The 24,731-nt window shown below is 49.7% G+C and overlaps 1 protein-coding gene across 1 annotated transcript; it reads right to left on the bottom strand.

The window, feature by feature from the left end:
• Window positions 1–465: 465 nt before the first annotated feature.
• On the bottom strand, window positions 466–23,134 carry WTIP (WT1 interacting protein; the record flags this gene model as incomplete). Its single annotated transcript, XM_079723264.1, has 8 exons — window positions 466–606; window positions 3,485–3,553; window positions 4,255–4,306; window positions 5,103–5,233; window positions 5,400–5,462; window positions 5,622–5,689; window positions 17,304–17,405; window positions 22,450–23,134. The coding sequence occupies 8 exons, from the start codon at window positions 23,132–23,134 to the stop codon at window positions 466–468; spliced, it is 1,311 nt and encodes a 436-aa protein (XP_079579390.1).
• Between the last annotated feature and the right edge of the window lie 1,597 nt (window positions 23,135–24,731).

The raw sequence follows: 24,731 nt of genomic DNA, 5'->3' as shown, positions 1-24,731 counted from the left end.
CCGAAACAGAAGGCGGGTGATGGGGTGGGGGCGGGAGGCGGCCAGGGCCCGAAAGAAAGGAAGCCGTTTGAGGAGGCACAGACGGTGAATAAATATTAGTAGCTTCGCCGCGGGGCCGGCCCCTCGGACAGCAGCTCGGTGGCCGGTGGGAGTAGGGGTTGGGTGGGAGCCGGCGGCCGCGCCCACCCTGACACAGAGCTCCGACACTGACCTGGGTCATCCATCGCCGGCGCACGCGCAAAAATATACTCGCGCAAAAACACGTGCGCGCGCAGGAAAACACGTGCGTACGCAGGAAAACACGTGCGTGCGCAGGAAAACGCGCTCCTGAGCGAAAAAACGCGCGCGTGTGCACGCAGACACAAACACACGCCCCCAGGGTCGGGCTACCCGCCTCCAGCTCAGAGCTCAGTGACGTGGCACGGCAGGTGAGGCGCCCCCAGGGTCGGGCTACCCGCCCCCAGCTCAGAGCTCGGTGACGTGCACAGCAGGTGAGGGAAGTGGGCCTGGCCGGAGGCGCCGCAGGTGGCAGCGGCGGCACAGCAGGTGGCCCTCCAGGGGGTAGCAGCGGCGTCCATCCTCCCCGCTCAGCTGCAGCCCGCAGTCCTAGGGAAGAACACAGCCCCGGCGCCAGGGTAAGCAAGGGAGGGGTGCATCAGAGATCTGTAGGACCCTGCCCACCTTCCGGAGGACTTTGGCCTTTACTCTTTGGGGGAAGGGGGTCAGGAGCCCAGTGCTGGACACCCCGAGTTGGAGAGAGTCTTACACATCCAAAGGAGCCAGCCAGGAGGGAGGTAGTCGGACACTAGGCTGGAGTCTGGGAGAGAGGGCTGGGCAGTAAATGGGGGCATCAGCATAAAAATGTGAGAGTTTTTAACAACAAAACAACAGGAGTTTCTCCCAGGGAGTGCAGATAACTAGAAACGAGAAGAGAAAAAACAGCTGAGCTGTGGAAGCTCCAACTTTAAGAGAGGAAAGAGGAGCGGAGCCAAGATTTTAGGGGAGGATGAAAGAGGAAAACCCAAAGCAGCCTGACCTACGGGCCCAGGGAAGGGGGAGGGAGAGTCTAGGAAAGTTGCTGCGAGCTTAGGACAGGGACAACTGAGACTCATCTCCTGGATCCCCACATGGGGGTCACTGGTGACCTTGGGAAGGGGGGAAGGTCAAATGGCTGACCTCAGTGGCCTTAAGAGATAGTGGAACAGAAGACCTGAAGACATCAGTTCAACAAGGAGTTTTGCTTTATGTCCCTTATCTTACCATGTTTACCACTGCAGGATATTTTATAGGCTAATTTTCTCTGTTTAACAAGTTATGTGATTCGTGTTTGACCTCTAACAGGCAGGAAATGTAAAGGGCAGCCATGGAGGATGGTGTGCTGCAAGCGACAGTGGGGCACCAGGCAAGACCTACTGGACTTTTTCCTTCCTTTCGCCACCCCCGACCCCAAGGAGGCCCCTTTCGTCAGCCTCTCACTGCACCCAGGGCTGAACTCCAACCTGGAAGCTCTGACACTTGTTACCCAAAGGCCCTGAGACCAACATCCACCCCACCCCACACAGGTGATGGAGCTGGGCTGTTGTGATGGAGCTTCATGTCCCAAGCAACTCAGGTCCCAGGTGTCCTCCATGTTCTGTCTGGCCACAGCCCCCTGTTCCCATCCAAGGGTCTCCCCTGGGGACAGCAGCACCATGTCTCACAGCCCCGAGGCGCTGGTTGTAATCTGCCTGCAGCTTGACCTGCTCCTGGACTCTCAGCATCAGCCTTTCCTTAAGGACTGAGCTTAGCGACCCCAAGGGGACACTGCAGTCCCCAGGAGGGCAGGATGCCCTCCTACGGTTGCTGGAGGAACTGTGGCCACGCCTGCTCCTGATCCCCCTTCCCTGGTCCTCCAGCAGGACTCCTATTCCCTTTGGGCCACTTGCCCCCATTAAGGCAACCTGGCTCCAGATGGACCCTAGACTCCTACTGAAGGTTTCTCACTGACACGCCTGCTCTTCCCTGGGGGCTCTGAAACCCAACACTTGGTTTTCCTCCTACCTCTCGGTAGGTCGGTCACTCATTCTAGGCCTCCTGTGTGGCTGCTCTGCCTGAATGCACCCCCGGAATGTTGGAGCTCCCTGGGCTATCCTGAGCCCCGGCTCCTTCCTCTACAGCTCTTCCTGGAAGACCTCATTTACTCCCCTGGCTTCAGTGGCCATGTACATGCCCATGATGGGACTCCTGCTTCCGGCCATGACAGTAACAAGGACTGGATTTCCCACCCTACCTTTAACAATGGCAAACTGGGCAAAATATATGAAACGATGATTCTCAGACTCTGAACAACAGGCAAGGCAGGCCAGTGATCTCTGAGGGAAGGGAAACTAATAAGGAGAGCCCTACAATTGCCCAGGTTACTACCTGGAGACATTTTTCCAGGCTGCCCATTGGTCTCTCTGAACTGAGAATTTGGGGAGGCAAAGGCAACTAGAAACCACAGGGCAGAGTATCAGAGAGGAAAGAGCTATGTATGCCAATGACTCCTAAACTCCTGCACCTGTACCAGTCTTTATACTCCAGCACATCCGGCTGCCGCCTGGATAGTTCCGTTCAGGTGTCTCCAGCTACCAAAAGTGAGATCATCTAATGCCTTCCTCCTCTCACCCTCACTCTCTCCTGGGGTCGTAATGGACACCTTCCAACCCCTCAACTCCCACGTCCAATCACTGACCAAATCCAGTCCCTTGTACCATCTAACCAACACTAAACTCAGTCTACTTGCTGGAACCCAGGGCCACAACCTTGACTCTACCCGCCTCCTCAGGGAACCCCAGCTCCTACTCCCTCTTCCTCCATTCATTCTCTGCATGAGTGCATGAGTGCCCTTTCTAAAATCTCAGTGACATGGCATCATCCTTTTTCGATCCTTCTCCACTGCCCTCAGGATAAGTCCATGCTCCTCAGCTCAAGTGGCCTTCCGTCCACAGCTCCTGCCAACTTCTCCAGTGAAACAAAACAACACACTCACCTTCACACCTTAGCACATTCTGCTTCCATTGCTTGAAAATGCCCTTCTCCCTGCTCCTTGGCTCACTCTTATTCATCTTTCAAATCTTAGCTTGGGTGTCACCTCCCCCAGAAAGCCTTCCTTGATTTTCCAAGGCCTGCTATGTGCTCTGAAAACTCCCCTTGATAGCAGTGATGACCCTGTATAAATACTGCCTGAGTACTTGTCTCTCTGGAGGATAGAGACTGTTTTATTCTCTGTACATCAACACCACCCCAACACTGAACATCCTCGGGAAATATTTGACTGAATGAGAAACAGGCTGAGAGAAACCATATCCTGGAGGGGAGGGAGAGACCTCACTGGGGGAGGACAGGCAGAATGGGGTAGAACCATAAAAGAGGAGGTGAGCCCACAGAGTACCTAGGGAGAAGGAGGCCTGTGTGAGAGGGGGACTACCCTGGCCACCAGCCTTCTGGGGGGACCCAGGCTCACCTCACAGTGATAGCATTCCACGTGGTAGTCTCTGTCCATAGACACCACACGGATGGTTGTCTCACAGCCCTGGAGGAAGAAACAGGGCTTGAGGCGAACTGTGTGGTGGACACATAACTACACAACGCGCTCCTGTCATGGGGGTTGTGCATTCACACCCATGTGAGCTCTGATGTGGGTGCTCCCATAGGGCAGAACAGGCATCAGTGGGTGCACACAAATGGATGTGCGTGTGCCGTAGGCCTCCTTCCACGGCTGCAGCCGAGAGCACGCACACTTGCTGACGAGAGCCATCACGTGGGTGTCAGTGTGTGCGTACGTGTTCTTTTCAGTTCTTTGGAGTCAGGAAAGACCACTGCCAGGCCTGCTTCCCCAGGGCCAGCATGTGTGGAAGACCCAGTGCCGGAGAGAGGTGCATCACCCGAGGATGTCTCCTGCACAAACCGCATCCTTCTCTTGTCTGCTCCCCCACCGTCTCAGCTGCGAGCTCGCAGAGCCCGGGGCCAGTCCTGACATCGACGGGCAACGGAGCTGAGGGGCCAGTGGGGCAGCCAAGCAGCAGGGGCCACCATTTCCCTCTAACTCATGCGGGGACACCTGCACCGTACGTGCACTGGGCACAACACATGTCCCTCAGCCCAGAGGGACAGGGGGCAGGAGCGCCTGCTCATCCCTCCCACTGGGGCCCAAGACCTGGGGCCAACCCAGGAAGGACCGGCAGGCCCGGGCGGGGCCAGGCGCCTGACCATCTCCAGGTGAGTGGTTCCTACCTGTGCAGGGAGGATAGGACGGGCACAGGAGGCACATTTTGGTGCAAAAACCCTGGAGGAATAAAGGAAACCAGAAGTGACCAGCTGAGTGACCAGAGGCCAAGGGCATGAGGACAGGTCCACCCATAGTAGCCCCATGACGTGGCCCGAGCATCAGGCCCCCTCTCCTTGTGCGGATATGTTGGGGTAGGAGCATCCTATGCCATGCCTTCTTGGCACTGGCCTTTTATGTGGTGCCCCAATTCACCTCCACCCCATCACCTCCTCCAGGATGGCTTCTTCAGGTTCTGCCCTGGCCTCTCCCTCATGCTTCCTGCCAGTCATTGCCCCCTCATGTCCAGGCTTGGGCCTCCTCTAGCTGAGACCCCTGCAAAGCCTGGCTCCACATGGAGTACCAGGAACCGATGCCCAGCACCAACCCCATGCAAGGCAGCAGCACAGGACCAGAGGTCCGAGGGCTGAGCCTGGAGCCACAGCAAGGGAGAACAGATCACCTGGTCACATGGGTACCGGACAGGCAGAAAGAGACTCTGCAGAGACCCCAAGCCCCCATTCCAGGCAGAAGAGTCCTGGCCTGGCCACTAGAGCAGCGGGACAGAAGCTAGATGGGGCAGCCCCGAGTCCCCACCGCTAGGATGAGGGGGTGCAGGCAAAGGCGGGGGAGGAGAGGACTGAGACAGAAGGCTCCAGAAGAGATGTGCGCCTCGCCCCACCACTGAGCACACAGCGGAGGCCAGAAGTGAGCGGGCCAAGAATGGAGGGCACAGACAGGCAGGCCAGAAAAATACTCCTGGGGAGAGGCAGGGGAACCATGGGAGTCACACTGCTGCACAGCGCCGGCTACTCACGTGTGATAATCTCGGACACAGTAGATGTTGTTCTCCACGTCCACAGTGAAGGGCACGCCGTCCAGGCACTCGTTGCACACCGAGCACCGGAAGCAGCCCGGGTGGTAGGACTTCCCAAGGGCCTGCAGGATCTGGGGGCAGGAGGCACTGAAGGGTCAGTGTAGGTGGAAGGCTCAGCACAGCCCCCAGAAGACACTCTGGCTCTGAGCCCCTGGCAGGTCTCCAACAGGTGAAAGGGTGGGGTCCTTGACTCTGCGCATGTCAGAGGGGCTCCAGGAGCCTGGGGGAGGTTCTCACCATCTCCATGATGAGGTGTCCACACACGCTACACTTGTCAGCCGTTTGCTGGAAGCCGGAGTACTGGGAGGGGACACAGGATCCAGGATGTTATGTGACAAAGGGGCACTCGCTGCCCAGCCAGCATCTGCTTCCTGGCCTCAGGTCACCACATGAATCAGAAGGAGGGTCCCCGCCCCTGCTCCCACCCATGGCACCAGCCAGGGCACAGCTTTGACTCACCAGGAAGTCCTCCTGGCAGTATACTTTCTCACCCACATTGTAGAACGCCTTCCCGCGAAGCCGTCTCCCTGCAAGGACGAGGGTTGAGAAGGGGGTCCCTGGCCTGCCGGGACCAGGGACAATGCTCCTGCTGCCGTTTCTCAGCACCCTCCTCCCACAGACGAGAAGCGGATTGCAGACAAATTTTTAAATTTCCCTCTAATGTTATGTTATTATCATTACGCTAATTAATATTTTTTAAAAATTAAATAGAATATGTTGTTGACAAAACTGTGGTAAGAGGTTGTCAAAGCAAACATATGAAGACCTGTTTCTCAAATGTAAACTGAAGTTCTGATAATTTAAAAAAAAATTTGCTTTAAGTTCAGTGGAATTCAGAGCAGACTCCGCAGAATGAATTTCTTTCTTTTTTTTTTTTTTTTTTACTTTTTCTTTATTTTATTTTTGGCTGTGTTGGGTCTTCGTTGCTCCGCGCGGGCTTTCTCTAGTGGTGGCGAGCAGGCGCTACTCTTCATTGTGGTGCACGGGCCTCTCTCATTGCAGTGGCTTCTCTTGTTGCGGACCACAGGCTCTAGGAGCATGGGCCTCAGTAGTTGTGGCTCACGGGCTTAGCTGCTCCGCGGCATGTGGGATCTTCCTGGACCAGGGCTCGAACCCATGTCCCCTGCATTAGCAGGCAGGTTCTTAACCACTGCGTCACCAGGGAAGCCCAAGAATGAATTTCTTAATCTAGAAACGTTAGAAGTACAACTCTCACCAGGTGAAGGAGCCCAATATAAAAAAAGGTATCCTTTATTCCAAGGATGCCAGGATAGTTCAACATCGGCAAATCAGTCAGTGTGATACATCACATTAACAAAATGAAGGATAAAAATCCTATGATCATCTCAATAGACACAGAAAGAAAAAGCATTTAATGAAATTCAACATACTTTCATAATAAAAACTCTCAACAAAGCGGGTATAGAGGGAATGTACTTCAACATAATAAAGGCCATATATGACAAGCCCACAGCTGATATCATAAACAATGGTGAAAAGCTAAAAGCTTTTCCTCTAGGATCAGGAACAAGACAAGGATGTCCACTCTCACCACTTTTATTCAACATAGCATTGGAAGTCCTAGCCAGAGCAATTAGGCAAGAAAAGGAAATAAAAGGCATCCAAATTAGAAAGGAAGAAGTAAAACTGTCGCTATTTGCAGATGACATAATATATAGAGAAAACCCTAAAGACTATCAAAAACTGTTAGAACTAACAAATGAATTCAGTAAAGTTGCAGAATACAAAATCAATACACAAAAATCTGCTGTGTTTCTTTTACTAAAAATGAACTATCAGAAACAGAAAATAAGAAAATAGTCTATTTACAATTGCATCAAAAAGAATAAAATACCTAGGAATAAATTTAACCAAGGAGGTGAAAGACCTGTATATTGAAAACTACAAGACATTAACGAAAGAAACTGAAGAAGACACAAATAAATGCAAAGATATTCTACGCTTATGGACTGCAAGAATCAGTATTGTTAGAATGTCCACACTACCCAAAGCAATCTATAGATTCAACACAATCCCTATCAAAATTCCAATGGTTTTACTGTTGGTGGGAATGTAAATTGATACAACCACTATGGAGAACAGTATGGAGGTTCCTCAAAAAACTAAAAACAGGGGACTTCCCTGGTGGCACAGTGGTTAAGAATCCACCTGCCGATGCAGGGGACATGGGTTTGAGCCCTGGTCTGGGAAGATCCCACATGCCACAGAGCACCTAAGCCCGTGTGCCACAACTACTGAAGCCCGTGCACCTAGAGCTTGCGAGCCACAACTACTGAAGCCCGTGCACCTAGAGCCCGTGCTCCGCAACAAGAGAAGCCACGGCAATGAGAAGCCCTCACACCACAACGAAGAGTAGCCCCCACTCACTGCAACTAGAGAGAGCCCGCGGGCAGCAACAAGACCCGACGTGGCCAAAAATAAATAAATAAATAATTTATTAAAGAAAACTAAACTAAAAACAGAGCTACCATATGACCCATCAATCCCACTACTGGGCATATACCCTGAGAAAACCATAACTCAAAATAAGTCATGTACGACAAGGTTCATTGCAGCACTATTCACAATAGCCCGGAGCTGGAAACAACCTAAGTGTCCATCATCGGATGAATGGATAAAGAAGATGTGGCACATATATACAATGGAATATTACTCAGCCATAAAAAGAAACGAAACTGAGCTATTTGTAATGAGGTGGATAGACCTAGAGTCTGTCATACAGAGTGAAGTAAGTCAGAAAGAGAAAGACAAATACCGTATGCTAACACATATATATGGAATTAAAAAAAAAAAATGTCATGAAGAACCTAGGGGTAAAACGGGAATAAAGACACAGACCTACTTGAGAATGGACTTGAGGATATGGGGAGGGGGAAGGGTAAGCTGTGACAAAGCGAAAGAGAGGCATGGACATATATACACTACCAAACGTAAGGTAGATAGATAGTGGGAAGCAGCCGCAGAGCACAGGGAGATCAGCTCGGTGCTTTGTGACCGCCTGGAGGGGTGGGATGGGGAGGGTGGGAGGGAGGGAGATGCATGAGGGAAGGGATGTGGGAACAGATGTATATGTATGACTGATTCACTTTGTTATAAAGCAGAAACTAAAAAAAAAAAAAAAAAAAAGAAATAAAATTTTAAGAAAAAAAAAAAAAAGTATGCTGTTGCCATAAAAACAGACACGTTCATCAATGGATCAGAATAGCAAGCCTAGAAATAAAACCACACATATATGGTCAATTAATTAACAACAAAGGACCTCACATCTATTAGAATGGCTATTATCAATAAGACAAGACATAACAAGTGTTGGTTAGGATTTAGAGAAAAGGGAACCCTCGTTCACTGTTGCTGGGAATGTAGATTGGTGCAACCTCTGTGGAAAACAGTATGGAGGTTCCTCAAAAAATTAAAAATAGAACTAACATATGACCCAGCAATTCCCTTTCTGGGTATTTATCTAAAGAAAACAAAAACACTAATTCACAAAGATATCTGCACCTCTACATTCACTGCATCATTATTTACAATAATGAAGAGATGGAAACAATCTAAGCGTCCATTGATGGATGAATGGATAAAAAAATTACATACACACACACACACACACACACACACACACACACACACACACCCCACAGAATATTATTCAGCCATAAGAAGAATGAAAATTAAATCTTGGCATTTGCAACAACATTGATGGACCTTGAAGGCATTATGCTAAGTGAAATAAGTCAGACAAAGAAACACAAATGCCGTATGATCTCTCTTATATGTGGAATCTTTAAAAAAAAAAAAGCTCATAGACCCAGAGAAGAGTTTGATGGTTGCAAGACACAGGGGGTTGGAGATGGGAGAAATGAGTGATGTGGGGTTTTTTTAGTTTAAACAAATTGAACAAAAACTTTAAAAGAAAAAGGCATCCTTGTCAAAACCACAGCCCCAGCAGACCTATGAGAGGCATTCCCATTAGAGTCAGGAGATGACAACACCTAACCAGGAGCAAGAGGGAACCTCCCCCACCTGATGAAGGGCACCTATGAAAGCCCCAGAGCTCACATCAGACATAATAGTGAAATAGTAAATGCTTTTCTCCTTAGGATTCAACAGTATACTAGATGTGCTAGGCAGTGCAATAAGACAGGTGAGAAAGGAAAAACTATAAACACAAATGACATGATTGTGTTATATAGAAAATCATAAGGAATCTATGAAAAAACTGCTAGAACTAATAAGTAGGTTTAGCAAAGCTGTAGAATAGGTGGTCAATATATGAAAATCAAAAACATTTTTATATTCTAGCAACAAGTGATTGGAAAATAAACTTACAACTTTTATTTTTATTATTTTGAATGCATTTTACTAGCACCTTCAGTATTCCTTTTTTTAAAAAATATCTATTTATTTATTTGGTTGTGCCAGGTCTTAGTTGCAGCATGCGGGCTCCTTAGTTGTGGCATGTGAACTCGTAGTTGCAGCATGCACGTGGGATCTAGTTCCCTGGGCAGGGATCAAACCGGGCCCCCTGAAGTGGGAGCGCGGAGTCTTAACCACCGCGCCACCAGGGAAGTCTCCTAAACTTACAATTTTTAAAATGCATTTATAACAGCATCCCCAAAAAACCATAAAATACTAAGGGAAAAATTTAATGAAAGATGTGTCTGACTTTACTCAGCAAAACCAAACTTTGCTGAGAGAAATTTTAAAAGAGCTACATAAATAGAGTTATACCACTGCTGGAAGACAGTTCTCCATTGGATCCCTTCCATTTCTGCACATCTTTCAAACGGCTTGCAGCTTTCATCCTGAATTATCTTTTCAAGGACGTCTGTGGAGCAAACTGCTTAGAAGACAGAGATAGCATCTCCCTCTGAAGCAGAAGGCAGGTTGGTTTGCTGTTCAGTATAAATAAAGATAATGTGCTTCTCTGGGATAAGAGTCACACAGCTTTGCTGGCAGCCCATTATAAAATCCTGGGGTTCCCTAAGCTCAGGTTTCCTCAGCCATGACATAGAGACCCACCGCGTGTGCAGCACACAGCTGGCATCCATGTCACCACTGTGGGACCAAGGAGGGCACACAGAACCGATGTGAACATGAAGCTCACGCTGCCTGCAGTGCTGTATCTGTCCCAGGAAGGTCGTGTCTTCAGCCAGCACCCGTGAAACACTGGCAGGCTAACTAGTCAGCTTGCATGCAGGAAAAAATCTTGGACCCTGCACAGTTCCGACAACCATCCTCATGGCTTCAAACGTTCTCATATCAATTCTCCCCAAATTGATCTACATATTCAATGCCACCCAATCAAGTTCTCAGCACTCTATTTTTTTCTGTGGAAACTGATGCGCCAATTTTTAAATTTATATAGAAATACAAAGAACCTAGAATAGCCAAAATAATCTTGCAAAAGATCAACAAAACTAGAAAAGTTACACTACCTATTTTAAGACTTACAGAAATCAAGACAATGTAATATTGTGTTAAGGAGAGACAAAAAGATCAGCGGAACAGAATGGAGGGCAAAAATAGACCCATAGATATTTCAACAAACATACAAATGGGAAAGCAAAGTCTTTTCAGCACATGGTGCTGGAACAACTATATATTCATATGGAAAAACGAATAAGACTCAATTCCTTACCTCATACCATACAGAAAAATTAACATGAAATGGTTATCAACCTAAACATGAGACACCTAAAGCTTCTAGAAAATAACAAAGGAGACTATCTTCACGACCTAACAGGGGACAAAAAATTTTAAGTCACCAAAATAATAACCGTAAAACAAAAAAAAAAAGGAAGAAAATATTCACAAAACATCTGAAAAGAACTTTTACCATATATATTCCTATAACTAAATAATAAAAGACAACTCCCAATTTAAAAACTGGGCAAAAGAGGGACTTCCCAGGCAGTCCAGTGGTTGAGACTCCACGCTTCCAGTGCAGGGCCTGCAGGTTCAATCCCTGGTCAGGGAACTAAGATCCCACGTGCTGCATGGCAAGGCCAAAAAATTTTTTAAATAAAAATAAAATAAAAAGGGAGTAAGAATTAAATTAAAAATTATTTTTTTATAAAAACTGGGCAGAAGACTTAACAGACTTCACAAAAGAAGATATAAATGGCCAAGAAACAGAAGAAAAGATGCTCAAACCTCAGTAGTTGTCAGGGAAATGCAAATTAAAACCACAGTGAGATACCACTTCAAATCCATTAGAATGGCTACAATTAAAAAGACTAAAATACCAGTTGTTGGCAAATATGTAAAATAACCCAACTCTCTTACATTTCTAGTGGGAGTATGAAATGATACAGCCCCTTTGGAAAATAGTTTGGCAGTCTCTTATGAAGTTAAACGTACACTTAGCCTATGACCCAGAAATTCCATTCCTTGGAATTTACCCAAGAGAAATGAAAACATTTGTCCACAAATGACCTGTACAAGAATGTTCATAGCACAACCTAGTATCTATCAACAGATAAATGGATAAACAAATTGTGGTATATTCATACAATAAAAATGCTATTCAGCAATAAAAAGGAGTGAGCTACTGATTCATGTAACAACATAGCTAAAAACAAAAAAAAATGCGGGGCTTCCCCTGTGGTGCAGTGGTTGAGAATCCGCCTGCAAATGCACAGGACATGGGTTCGAGCCCTGGTCTGGGAAGATCCCACATGCCGCAGAGCAACTAAGCCCATGTGCCACAACTACTAAGCCTGCGCTCTAGAGCCTGTGAGCCACAACTACTGAAGTCTGCGTGCCTAGAGCCCGTGCTCTCCAACAAGAGAAGCCACCACAATGAGAAGCCCCGGCACCACAACGAAGAGAAGCCCCTGCTCGCAACAATGAAGACCCAACACAACCTAAATAAATAAATTAATTAATTATTTTTTAAAAAGAGAAAGAAAATAGTACATACTATTATGGTTGCATTTATATGAAGTTCTAGAACAGACAAAACTAATCTATGATGGTAGAAATCAGAACACTGGTTGAGTGGATGTGATGGGAGAACATATGGGGATTAACTGAAAAAAAGGGAAGATGAAAGTTTCTCGGGTGTTTAAAATTTCCTATAACCTTGTTAGGGGTGTGAGTAATATAAATGTACACATTTATCCAAAATCTTTGAACTATATACTTAAGATCTGTTTGCTGCACTACATGTAAATTGTACTAAATTAAAAACAAAAACAAAGGTAAACCGAATATATCTTGTGCCAGAGTAAAGAAGTGCTCAAAGAACAATGGGGACATGTCAAAAGGGCACAGGAGTCAACTGGAAGGGACTTCCTCTGGCAATCTGAGCATCAAAAAGAATAATGATGGTACTGCAACACATTACATGAATACAAGTCCATACGTAATAAGAATACTCATAAAAGAAAAACTATATTTGCCCCGTTTGAGTTTTTTCCTTAATATAAAGTTTTCAGGGACTTCCCTGGTGATCCAGTGGTTAAGACTCCACACTTCCACTGCAGGGGGCACGGGTTCGATCCCTGGCTGGGGAACTAAGATCCCACATGCCACACAGAGCGGCCAAATAAATAAACAAAATAAAGTTTTCAAACATCCCCTAGGGAAATGCACCTTCAACATACACCTCAATGAATTCCCACAGACTTCCACAATCAGAAATTACAAAACACATGAGGAAACAAGGTATCATCACCAAGAGTGAGGAGAAACAATAAACAATAGAAGTAGGACTTCAAAAGTCATCAGCTATTGGGATAATTAGATACAGAATACAGAACAGGTAGGTTTAATATGCTTAAAAAATAAAAACAGGTGTCCAAAACATGAAACTACAAAGATTTCTTGGACACATTAAAAGCAATGCTGTACCCCAGAGGAATGTGAGGAGACAAGTGAAAGACCCAAAAAGAAGCAAAAGCAAAAGCCCCGGGGGCTTCCCTGGTGGCACAGTGGTTGAGAGTCCGCCTGCCGATGCAGGGGACAAGGGTTCGTGCCCCAGTCTGGGAGGATCCCACATGCCGCGGAGCAGCTGGGTCCGTGAGCCATGGCCGCTGAGCCTTTGCATCCGGAGCCTGTGCTCCGCAACGGGAGAGGCCACAACAGTGAGAGGCCCGCGTACCGCAAAAAAAAAAAAAAGTCCTGGGAGGCTTCTCAGGAGAATGGAATGGAAGACCCATGTGTCTTCTCCAAACCCCCAAAAAAGAAATCTTTTTCCAAGGAGGAGCTGGTTAGTAGTGATCCTGAAGAGACAGCTGGCAGTGGAAGTCTTACCAAGAGGAAGAAATCCTTCCCTAAAGAGGAACCAGTTAGTGACCCTGAAGAGTCAGGAAACAAGAGGGTCCCCAAGAAAAAGAGGAAATTCTCTTCCAAGGAGGAGCCACTCAGCAGTGGACCTGAAGAGGCTGCTGCCAGCAAGAGCAGCAGCTCCAAGAAAAAGAAAAAGCTCCGAAAGCTATCCCAGGAAAATTAGAATGGACGTTTCCCTAGTAGGGCATAACTTGCAGAGATATTTCCCAACCAATCCCCTATAGCCCAATAAAAATAAAAATTAAAAAAATAAAATTAAAAAAAAGCAATGCTGTAAACAAACAAACAAAAATGGTCCTTGGCAGTTATGTTTGTGGCAGTATAAGGTTTGTTTTCCCATATGCTTCACAGCGTCTTTTAACGAATAGAGGTTTTTAATTCAAATGTAGCCAAATTTGTCAATCCCCTCTTTAAAGTTTGGCAGCTTTTGCGTGAAAAAAATTTTTTTCTTAACCAGAAGATTGGTAAAGATATGTTTCTATATTTATTTCTAAAATTGTCAAGGTTTTCTTTACCCATTTAGGTCTTTGATACACCTGGATTTAATTTCATTATTTATATGGATAACCACTTCTCCCAGAACCATCTGCAACATTGTCTCTATCACCCATCAAGTTTTCACACAGACATGGGTCTGTTTCTAAACTCTCCACTCTGTTCCATTGGTCTATTTGTCTATCCTTGCCCCAGTACCACATGAAATTAATTAATGTAACTATACAATATATACTGACACCTGGTAGTGGAAGTTTGCCCAACCTACTCTTCTTCAAGATCATCTTGATTATTCTTAGCCTTTTGCTCTTCCATTTAAATTTTAGAATTAGCTTGTCAAATTCACAAAAACCTGCTTAACTGGAATTACAATGCATTATAGATCAATTTGGAAAAAACTGACATCTCAACACTATTTTATATACCCAGGTTCAACAGTATATGAATATTTACATGATTATGCTACATTTATTTTTCTTGTCTTACTGCAATGACTAGGACCTCCAGTACAATGCTGAATAGAAGACATGATTGCAGGCGTCATTGTCCTTTCCTCTTTTAAAGGTCCATTTTTCTTATATTTCACCACTGAGTACGATGTTTGCATAGATTTTTAGTAACCAACTTTTATCAGGTTGAGAAAGTTCCTTTTTATTTCCAGTTTGCTAAAATCTGAATGTCAGATTTTATTGACTGGTTGTTCTATTCCTATTGAGATGATTATATAGTTTTTCTTCTTTAGTTTGTTAATGAGGTGAGTTACATTAATGAATTTTCTATTGTGACTCCACTAGTACTCTTCAGGTAAGCTCAACTTGGTCATAATATATTATCCTGATTCATACACTGTTGAACTCAGTACCAGTGGAAAGAAGAAGGGAATAAATAAGAACACAAGAAAAATTCCCAGAACCAAAGGGCAAGTCTCCAGTCCAATGGGGCTCTGTGTGTACGCAGCATCACCAATGGCACAAAGCCTACACCAAACATAAAGAAAGTATCCTAAGCCAAGTAGCTACAATGCACAATCTCAGGAGCACCATTCCTGTGGCATCTATGTAAGTGGCAACCCCTGCAACTGTGCAGTTCACAGCCCTTTCCAGAGGCTATTACAGGATTTGCTCAATGATAGCCCTCTTCCTGAGATCTCGCAAAAGGAAAAAACAGATCACACACACAAAAATGAGAATCAGAATGGCATCAGAATTGAGCAGTAACCATGGCTTCTGGAAGATAAATCTATGACTTCAAAATGTTTAGTGAAAATTATTTCCAATTTGAAAATCTATTCCCAGTCAAACTACAAATTGTGAGGGTTGAATAAAGGCATTTTAGACACAACAGAATTCAGAAAATTTACCTCCCACATTGCCCTGCTTAGACAACTACAGCACAACGCTGGACAGTTTTGGTTGTTTCACAGCTTCGATTCCTCCCTACTTCTCCAAGTTGTGTTCAGTAACCAACCTTACCTCAGACAGCCTGGTGTGTTTAAGGGAAACCTGAATCCACTCCCCTATCAATGGATGGGCTTGATTAGTATCAAGCTAATTCTTCTTCCCTTGTAATAGTTCAGAGACTCAGGCAAGTAAGTCAATCAAATCATAGCACTCCCCCTAGCCACAGGGGGCTTGGTTCAGGAATGGATGTCTGAGATGATCTGGCCAATGATATACAGGAAGATGTTTGCTAGATGTTTTCTGGAAAAGAAGTTTCCCCACCCCAAAAACATGACCAGAAGAAATGGCCCCTCTTCCTCCAGACCAGTGGTGTCCCAATGGAAGTCTCAAGCTGCCTCAGACATTTCACTACCATAAGAGAAGTCACCCTAAGGATAAAGCCAAACCCAAGGGAAACACAGCCAAGCTATTCATAGGGCCTAAGCCACTAGATCAATCCCAGCCTGAAGCCAGCCCTATCTCTGGGCTCCCAGTTCAATGAGTCAAGAAATATTCTTAGAGTTTAAGCCTCCTCAGCAGCTTTTCTGTAATCTGCAGCTGAAAGTTTCTAGGAGACAGTGGATTCAATCCAACCAATATACATGAGAAGGCACAGAATGAACACCCCACAGGGGACCAGAGAGCAACTGGCTCAGACTAAGGAGAGGCCAGGGGCTCCAAGGGGGAACTCAAAAGAATGCCTACTAAAATGGGGCAACTGGAGTGGGGAGAGGAAACTGAAGGATATGATAAGTCAAGAAAATGCAAGGAGAAGAAAAGGTTAAAAAAGAAAACTCCAGGAAAAGTAAATGACTATAGAAAAAAGGAGATATAACCCCAGTATAATCCTTGGTTCTGCAGTGAATAATATTTACATAGTCATATATTATAGTAATATAAACCTGGTTTATTGACTTAATCACAACTTATGATGACTACACTGAGAAGACGGAAGGAGAGAGGGGAGAACAGTCAGCATGAGAAACTATTCCTCACCTACCACAGCAAACATAAGTAAATCATTTCCAAAACGGATACTCAAGAAACAGCAGTGTATGCTGTTAGAACACGGAGGTGCCTACTAGATGAAGTTGCTAAAAAATACTAAGTGGCTGCCCCTGGGGAACAAGACCCGGGTAGAAAGATAAGTGGGTTTTTGCTATTGCAAAAATAGCTCCTCAGGACTATCTGACTTAACACTGTGTACATATTACACTTTTTTTTCTTTTAACATCTTAATTGGAGTATAATTACTTTACACTGGTGTGTTAGTTTCTGCTTTATAACAAAGTCGTATTACACTTTTATAAAATAAAATGTTTTGTATTAAAATGTTTTGTGTATATAAATAAAAGATGTCTTCTCAGGGCAAAGCATGAAAGAACAGTAAGAAGATCAAGAGTGCAGACTTATTAGGTTGGTTGGATTATAGTTACTTTTTTCTTTTTATAACTTTGTCTAGGTTAAATTAAAACATTTATATTTTATACAGTGTGTAAAATTAGGACAAAAAATATATTGCAGGGAAAAAAATATTAGCCTCATATCCAGGCAGGCAGAAGGCACATCTCTGGCTCCACAAGCCCCACCCAGGCAACCAAAAGACATCAGTACCCTGCCCAGGACAGAGGTTCCAAAGCCAAGGGCTAGAAGGGCAGCCTTTCCCTGTGGCCAGCAAAAGGCTCCTCCCTGGCCTCACGCCCCCCTCCCCAGGGCCCAGCAGATCTCCCTAGGAGCCTGGGCCTCTCAAGCAGACTAGGCCAGAAGAAAAGGGGCCATAACTCAGCCTCCTCCACACTCCAGCCTGGGCCAGAGCTGGGTGGTCCATCTGTCTGGGACTTAGGTGCAAGGGGATCCACAGTGCAAGAGGGACAGGGGAGAGGTTACCTACCACAGGAGTTGCAGGTGAAGCAATCGGTGTGATACAGGCTCCCCATTGCCTGGCACGCCTGTCTCGCTCCATAGATGCCAAGCCCACACTTGATGCAAATCCCTATGGAAGAAGAGGCAGGAAAGAGCAGTGATTAGCACCAGGACTGTGGACTTGAATGGACATGCATCTGACTCCCAGTCCTAATGCTGCCCAGCCACGTGATCTTGGGCAAGGAAATTCCATAGGCCTCCATCGCTCCATTACTAATGGCTAACATGGGGACAGGAAGGGTACCACTACTTAGGGTTTGCTGCTGTTGTTTGAGGACTCAAAGAGTTTAGCAAAGCACGTGGCAAGTCAGAGCTAACTGACACTGTCCACACCATCAAAATTACAATGACATGTTTATACCTGGAAAGTTGGTCTAAGCCCCTTCACCTTGATCTGCTCGTGGACAGAGGGAAAATCCTTTCTGCTGTCTATGAACCCAAAAGAATGAAGACCACATAGACACAACCAGGGCAGAGTCCCTGACCCTCCCAGCCACACCTCCTTCATCTGTACAATGAGGTCAAGTTATTCTCTTGTTCAGTCAACACATGGACACTGACACCCCGCATAGTTTAGGTGCCAGAGATTCTGCAACGCACCAAACAAATCCCACCCCCTCAAGGAGCCTGTATTCCAGTGGAGAGAGATGGACAACAGGTAAATCACATCTCAGGTAGAAACAAGTGCTATGGAGGAAAAGAAGGCTGATTAAGAATATGTCTGAGTGTGCGATTTTTAAAGAGGATGGTCAGAGCAGGCCCCAGTGACAAGGTGATATCTGAGCAAAGGTCTAAAGGAAATAAGAGAGGGAAGTTGCTCTGCAGGGAATAACTGAGTGGACTTGGGGACCACCCCAAGGTGGGGTGCTTGGCAGGCAGGGGAGGGGTGGTAAGGAGAGGGGTGACCAGCAATGCCAGGGCAAAGGCCAGCACTAGCCTTAGGGAACTCTCTAGCCAGCCCTCCTGGAGACCGTGGAGACGGCAGGTGTCCAGCCCAGACTCCAGAGGTCCTCTCACAGACTCACCAAAGGTCTCCCATGCCACAAAGGGAATGGAGACAGGCCCCCCCCTGCCCCCTGGACCCTAAGTCTTCTGGCTGCTTCAGGACATGCTGCCCTCACCCTCTCCTTCCTGCTTTCCACCAGATCTCTCTCCTTAACATTTACCACGGCTGAGCATCTCCCACCTTAAAAAAAACCTCCCTCCCCATCAGCCACCCCATTTCCCCCTCCCCTCAGTCAAGAAAGAAAGCTTAGTCCACATCCTGTCATCTCCTAACGGTGCAGATTTATGGACTTTCTCTTCTGATCTTGCTAAAGGGGGCCCTCTCCTCTCGGGTCTCCAGAATATGACCCGCACCTGGCTTTCTAGTTCTTCTCTCTTCCCAGTTCTACTGGGTATTCCCTTGCTCAGTCCTGGGTCTCCCATGCCTCAGTCTCCCCAGGGGAGGGAGAGACAGTTCAGATGCCCTCGAACCAGGCAGGAAAGTAAAAGTGGCTGGTGGGCACCCAGGTGAATGGAGAAGAGAGCCACGGCCGCCGGAGGTCACAGACACGCCTCAGCTCCACTGATGGCTACCGGGGAGGAATGCAGGGCCAGCTCTTCTAAAGATTCTGATTTTTCAAGAAAAGCTAGAAATCTAGATTTGTGCATGAAATCTTTCCATACTGAAATTAATTGTTAACTTAAATGTTCTGAGAATTTGAAAGCCAAACACGCCACGTCTACAGGTCTCCGCAGGTGGCTTTACCCCAGTGCCATCTGCTCCCAAATGCTCACCCCTGCCGAGGCTCCTGGCACTCTACCCAGCCTGGATCCCTCTCCTGAGCCACTAATCCACCTCCCAGATGGCCCCAGACCACCTCAGGTCCAGAAGAGAGCTCTGGGTTCCTGCTCAGAAAACGGCACTTTCAGGAAGCATCCAGGTCTACCCCATCTTTCTCACCTCCAACTCTGTTCCCTACTCTGGACTTCATTCCCTCCCCTCACTCCCACTGGCCCGATTCAACGTCATCAATTCTCATCCCACTTGCTGTTTCAACAGCTTCCTCACAGCATCCTACCCTGGGCCCCGATAATCCATCCCCAAAACTGCAGCCAGACTTATCCTTCTAAAGTGAAAATGACCCACCCTCACACCTTCACTCTTGTCCATCAACTTTGAAAACCTGGCCTTGTCATGTGACTAAGTTACCAGAAAACACAATGCAAGGAGCAAAAGTCGGCTGCCTATTGGAAGCAGAAGAGAAGGATGGGCCAGAGGGGAAGTTATGACCTTGTATTATTTGTTTCTCGGTTCTGTTTGATTTTTTGCTAAATATGAGCTTGCACCACTTTAATGAAAATATGCTGAAGGAGGACAACCAGGACCACGAGGTACTTCCAAGATCCAGGGAGTAGACTGTTTCGGAGGAGAGCTGACTCCACCTTTGGGATGCAGTAAGACCCAGACCAACAAGGCCTGGCAAATGCCCTCTGGTGTTTGGGGCTGAGGCTGGGGCATCGCCAGGGTGCTGAGCAAGAGCTGGGTCAGTCCAGTGGGAGGAGACAGAGACGGCTGAGGGGAGATCGAAAGAGGATAAGCAAAGACATGTCAACCAGACACTAGGATGAGAAGACGGGATGAAAGGGCGGATAAGACCTTGGGGCCATACAGGTTTGGGTTTGTTGTTTTTTCTTATTTTTGTTGTTGTTGCTTAATATGTTATACATATTTATAAACAAAAGAAAAGGGCCAGCGGAAAGAGGAAAGCTGAAGATGGAGGAGGTAGAGGTTGGAGATGGAAGGACCTTCATCCTCAGACCTGGACATGGACTTGAGAGCCTTCAGGGAAGGGACAGGAAGCCAAGACTGCAACTGCTGACCCCATTATTCTCAGCAAAGTAGAAAGCACGGGCAGGGCCAAAGAGAGAGGCAGGCTGTTGAGGGACTGAAAGAGGGAACTGACCAAGGCTCAGAGTGACGGGTGGTGCCCAGAAGAGCACCAAGGTTAAAGGCCATCACTCTGCGGCCTAACAGAGAGGCAGAAAAGGGGGCTGCAGCACTGACTTGGAGCCAGGGTTCTGCAGGGCAAACAGCAATCAGAGGAATCAGAGGTAGTGGTGAGACGCAAGCTGCAACCAGAACTGGAGACAGCTGAAGCGAGGCAAATCCAGGGTGTGGCCTTGGGGGTGGGCGGCTGAACAGAAGGCAGAGAGATCACCAAAGTTAATGAGGTTCTGGAGGCCTGAGGCTGTTGGCTGGCTCATGGCCAGCAGAACTTGGTCAGGAGAGATGTCCATGAAAGAAAGAGAGCAGCCAGGAGGTGAGCGGGCGCCACAGCCAATAAGAAGGGATGGACAGAGAGGAAAAAATACTCCAAGGGTGAGGTTTATCAGAGATCTCTTGAGCTCATGCTACCTGCAGACTTCCTTTTGTAAAATGTTGTATTATTCAGGTTGATCTGTATGAAACTGCCACTTTCATAGCCCCAAGATGTGGAATATCGGCAGTAAGATAACAGCAGTTCAAGCAAATAGCTGCTCATATTTTTTAAAAATCAGGAAAATGTTACCTAGATCTGGCTTCTCTTTAAAAAAAACCCCAAAGATCTACCATCACTGACCTCCCACTCCCACGTGGCTTCAATGGGAGCAGCAGGTCCCATGAGAAAGGATGACCCATCAGCCCCCTCGCTTCTCCCACTACCTGCCCCGGTCTTCACACACAGATTCAGGAGTAGCTACGGAGGCCCAGAGAACACACCCCTGCCCAGGCCCTGCAGCGAGTGGGGACAGGAAAAGGGGCGGTCTCCCCGGGAGAGAGCGCTGGAATCTCATTCTCTTCAGAAGGCAGCCCCGCTTCTGCTCCTGGTACCCGCCTGGCATGAGAGGCAACGGCTTCCTACCCCCTCCCTGCTCCCAGGCGTTCTGACAGCAGCCACAGGACCTACCAGACCACAAATTCTCACCGTGATGCTCCTAGATGAGCAGGTCCCCTCCCAAAGGCAGGACAACCCTTTGGCCTACACACGCCCTTGACCACCTGACCCCTCCCTGGGCTGCAACCCCAGGGAGTATAACGGAACCGTACACATCCTTACTTGTCTCCTTTTGCCCACATTCTTCCCTGGGCCTGCAGTGCCCCCACTGCCTGTCCCATACAACCTCCTTCCCTCTCAAGATCCAGTTCAGGGCAGTCCTGAGCTGCTAGCTGGAATGAACCATGAAATACAAACTCCAGGACAGCCTCAGTCCCAGACATGATAACCACCACCCCCTCCAAAGCCAGGTGCCTGCTTATCAGTGAAGGAGGGAGGGAAGCCCCTCCCCAGGCCTCCCCTCAGAACCTCAAGCCTCAAGTTGTCCAAAGGACTTGGGATCAAAGGGCCAAGGTCAGACTGAGAAAGGGAGGCTGTCAGGGACTGGTGGTCTTTGCAAATGATGTGAAGCAGGATTCCCTTCGGAAACATCCCATATACACAGCACAGCCGAGAGCGAGGGCAGCGCAGTATGACCAGCTTAGTCTCCCCCCCTCCCCGCCAGCGTGGGCTTCTCCTCCCTCAAAGACTCTACTTCCAGCCACTACCATTATCAAAGCCTCAGGTCAGGCGGGCTCCGGTGGTATCCAGGCCACGCCACCTCCCTGCCCCTGTTCACAGCCCTTACTGCTGGGGGAAGGGAAACACACAGCTTCGGCTGACCGGCTGATCACAAAGCATCGAGTCCGATGAGCTGGAGCAAGTGCCAAGGGTTAAGAAGAAATTATTCAAAAATAGCTTTTTCTGCCTATTAACGTGACTTTTTCTCTAAATTAGGGGCAACGCATCCACTGACTTTGCCAGAACTCCCGGCCCGGAGACCCAGAGGCTAAGCCACTGTCCTAAACAAGCCCCAGACCTGGAGGTTCACACACACACTCCGTCTGCGGGAACAAACGTCGCCAGCTCCCCAGCCCCACGGGAGGGAGACACGCTTTTTGCAGCCCGGTCCCTTGTCCGAAGCCCAGCCCTGGGCCCACCCAGCGCTCTCCTCGGCCGAGTCGGCCGCCTACCCGGAGGTCGTCCCCGACCCCCGACGAGGATAGCGGAGGCCTGGGGCCGGGGCGCGCGGGCCGCGCGGCCGCGCTAGCTCACCGAAGTAGTCCCGCGCAGTGCGCGCCTCCAGCGCCCGCTCCAGCTCTCGGGTCAGCGCCTCCAGCCGCCGCTCCGCCGAGCTCGGGGCGCCCTCCCGGCCCGGGGGCAGCTGGAGCGAAGGCAGAGCGAAAGGGGCCGACCCGGCGGGCTCCGGGGAGCGAGCCGGCGCGGAGCAGGCGCCGGGCAGGAGCAGGTCGGGGTAGGCGCCGGCCGAGCCGCGGGAGCCGAGGCTGGACACGCTGGAGCGCGCGCTGCCCACCGACGGCGGCCCGGGGCCCGGGCGCGGGTCCGAGCGGCCCGAGCGCGGGCTGCCGTGGCGCTGGTCGTAGCCCAGGCTGATTCCGCTGGAGCGGGCGCTGCCGCTGCCGCCGCCGCCGACGACTCCGTCGGAGCCCGCCAGGCTAGCCCGCGGGCTGCCCGCCGGCTGAGCGCTGAGCTCGGGGGCCGCCGCGCGCCGCGGGCCTCGCTCCCCGCGGCTCAGTCCGTCCACCCCGGCCTCGGGGCCGCCGCCGCCGCCGCTGCCCTGCCCTCTGCGGCCCAACGCCTGCGCCGCCTCGTCTCCCGGCCCGGGCCGCGGCCCCCGCCGACCCCGGCCTGGAGAGTCGCCGCCCGGCTCCAGCTCCCGCAGGGCCAGCCCGGCCAGGAGCAGAGCCGCCTCGTCCGCGGCCGCCCGGGAGCGCTGCATGGCCCGGCCCGCCGGCCCCGGCGCGTCACCTCCGCCTCCGCTTCCCGCCGCCGCTCCGGCCGCGCCGCCGCATCGTCCGCCCGAAGCCCGGAGCCCGCCCCGGGACCCCTGGGCGCGGGGCGGGGCCGGCGCCGGGCCGGGGTCGCTCTGCGGGCCACGCGCGGTCCGGGGGCCGCGGCGCTCCGCTCGGTGGCGCGCGCGGCGGAGGAATGTGCGCTCGGAGGCGCCGGGCCGCGTCCCCTCCTCCCTGCGGCTGTGCGGGGGGCGGAGGGACTCCTTTGTGGGGGCAGGAATGCGAGGAAGGAGACGGCGCTGCGGCCTCTGGAATGTGGGGGGAGTGGCGGCGGCGGAGCCGCGGTGTCCGCGCTTCGCCGCGAGCTCGGAGGGGCGCGGAGCCTACGCTGGGCCGCCGGGGCGTGCGGCTTGGAGCTGGCGCTCGAGTGGCGGAGCGGCCAGCTGTGGCGGGGCGGGGTTGGGGGCGCCGGGGGCCCGGGCTCCGTTGTGCGCCCCGACCGTCGGGCCTCTGGAAAGATCCCGTATCCCCGCGGGCTGAGCTGGAGGCGGCTCCCCCAGTCCCGGCCAGAGAAATATGAGCAGTTGACAAACGTTTCCCACATCCTCCCCCATCTTACTTCCCAGCGTCGCCACGGTTTCAGGCGCTGGGCCGGACAAGTTCGGCCTTGGGCAGAAGCGCTGCACCCATCCGCCCCAGGGCACTGGAGACCACTGCGCGTCTCCAGCAGATGCGACCCCAGCATCTAGCGTGACCCCGAATTCCTAGCGTGTCCCAGGGCCATGTGGCTGCGCACTGGTTTCGGGTGCCCCCACCTGCCTGGTGGGGAAGGCGCCTTGTACTAGGAGCTGGGGCTGGATGGAGACTGGTCCCCAAGGCTGGTCGCCGTTCACAAGCGCCCAAGGCCAGGCGAGGCCGGAAATAGGCCTCGGGCTAAGCCAGGGGGCGGGGAAGCCTCAGTTGTGACCCACGGGCAGTCACCAAGAGATGTGAGGACTCCTCCTTTTTCCAGCACCTGCCCACAGGGGCTTGGGTGAGGCGCCAGTCCTGGGACAGGATAGGGCCTTGGGGCCACATGGTGGGGGAGGGGAACGAGAGGTGACTAGGGCTTTGTCCCCCAAAATACAAGCTACAAAGCCCTTGTCATACATTTCAAACAGCTTGTAGGAAAGAAAAGCAAACCATTATCTGTCAGGGCCTGTGGATCCAGGAAAACAACCTTGAGTGGAAGAGTTCTCTTATTTCCAGGCACCTCCCTCCTCAGAGAATTCCAGGAAGGCACCCACAGTGTCTCAGGGAGCAGGAAGCCTGGATGGGGAATGGTCCCGGTGCAGACTGAGCAGGGCTCTGACCTCAACATTGCTGAGGAGCTCACTGTGGCACATTCTCAGCTGTCAGGGGAGCAGTGTCCGACCCAACTACTCCTCCCTCCTTCCACCTCTCAGAGCTGGAAGAATTCCAACCCTACAACCCAGGCTGGGGGGTGGGGAGGCACAGGTAGGGGCAAGTGGTTTGGAGGGAGCAAATATCCAGAGGAGCCATCTGGTGAAAAATGATCTTCCACTCTGAGAAAGGAAAATAAAT

This window comes from Hyperoodon ampullatus, assembly GCF_949752795.1.
Source record: "Hyperoodon ampullatus genome assembly, chromosome: 18".
Lineage (NCBI taxonomy): Eukaryota > Metazoa > Chordata > Mammalia > Artiodactyla > Ziphiidae > Hyperoodon > Hyperoodon ampullatus.
Note: the sequence above shows the minus strand (reverse complement) of the source record. Positions and strands in the feature narration are given on the sequence as shown.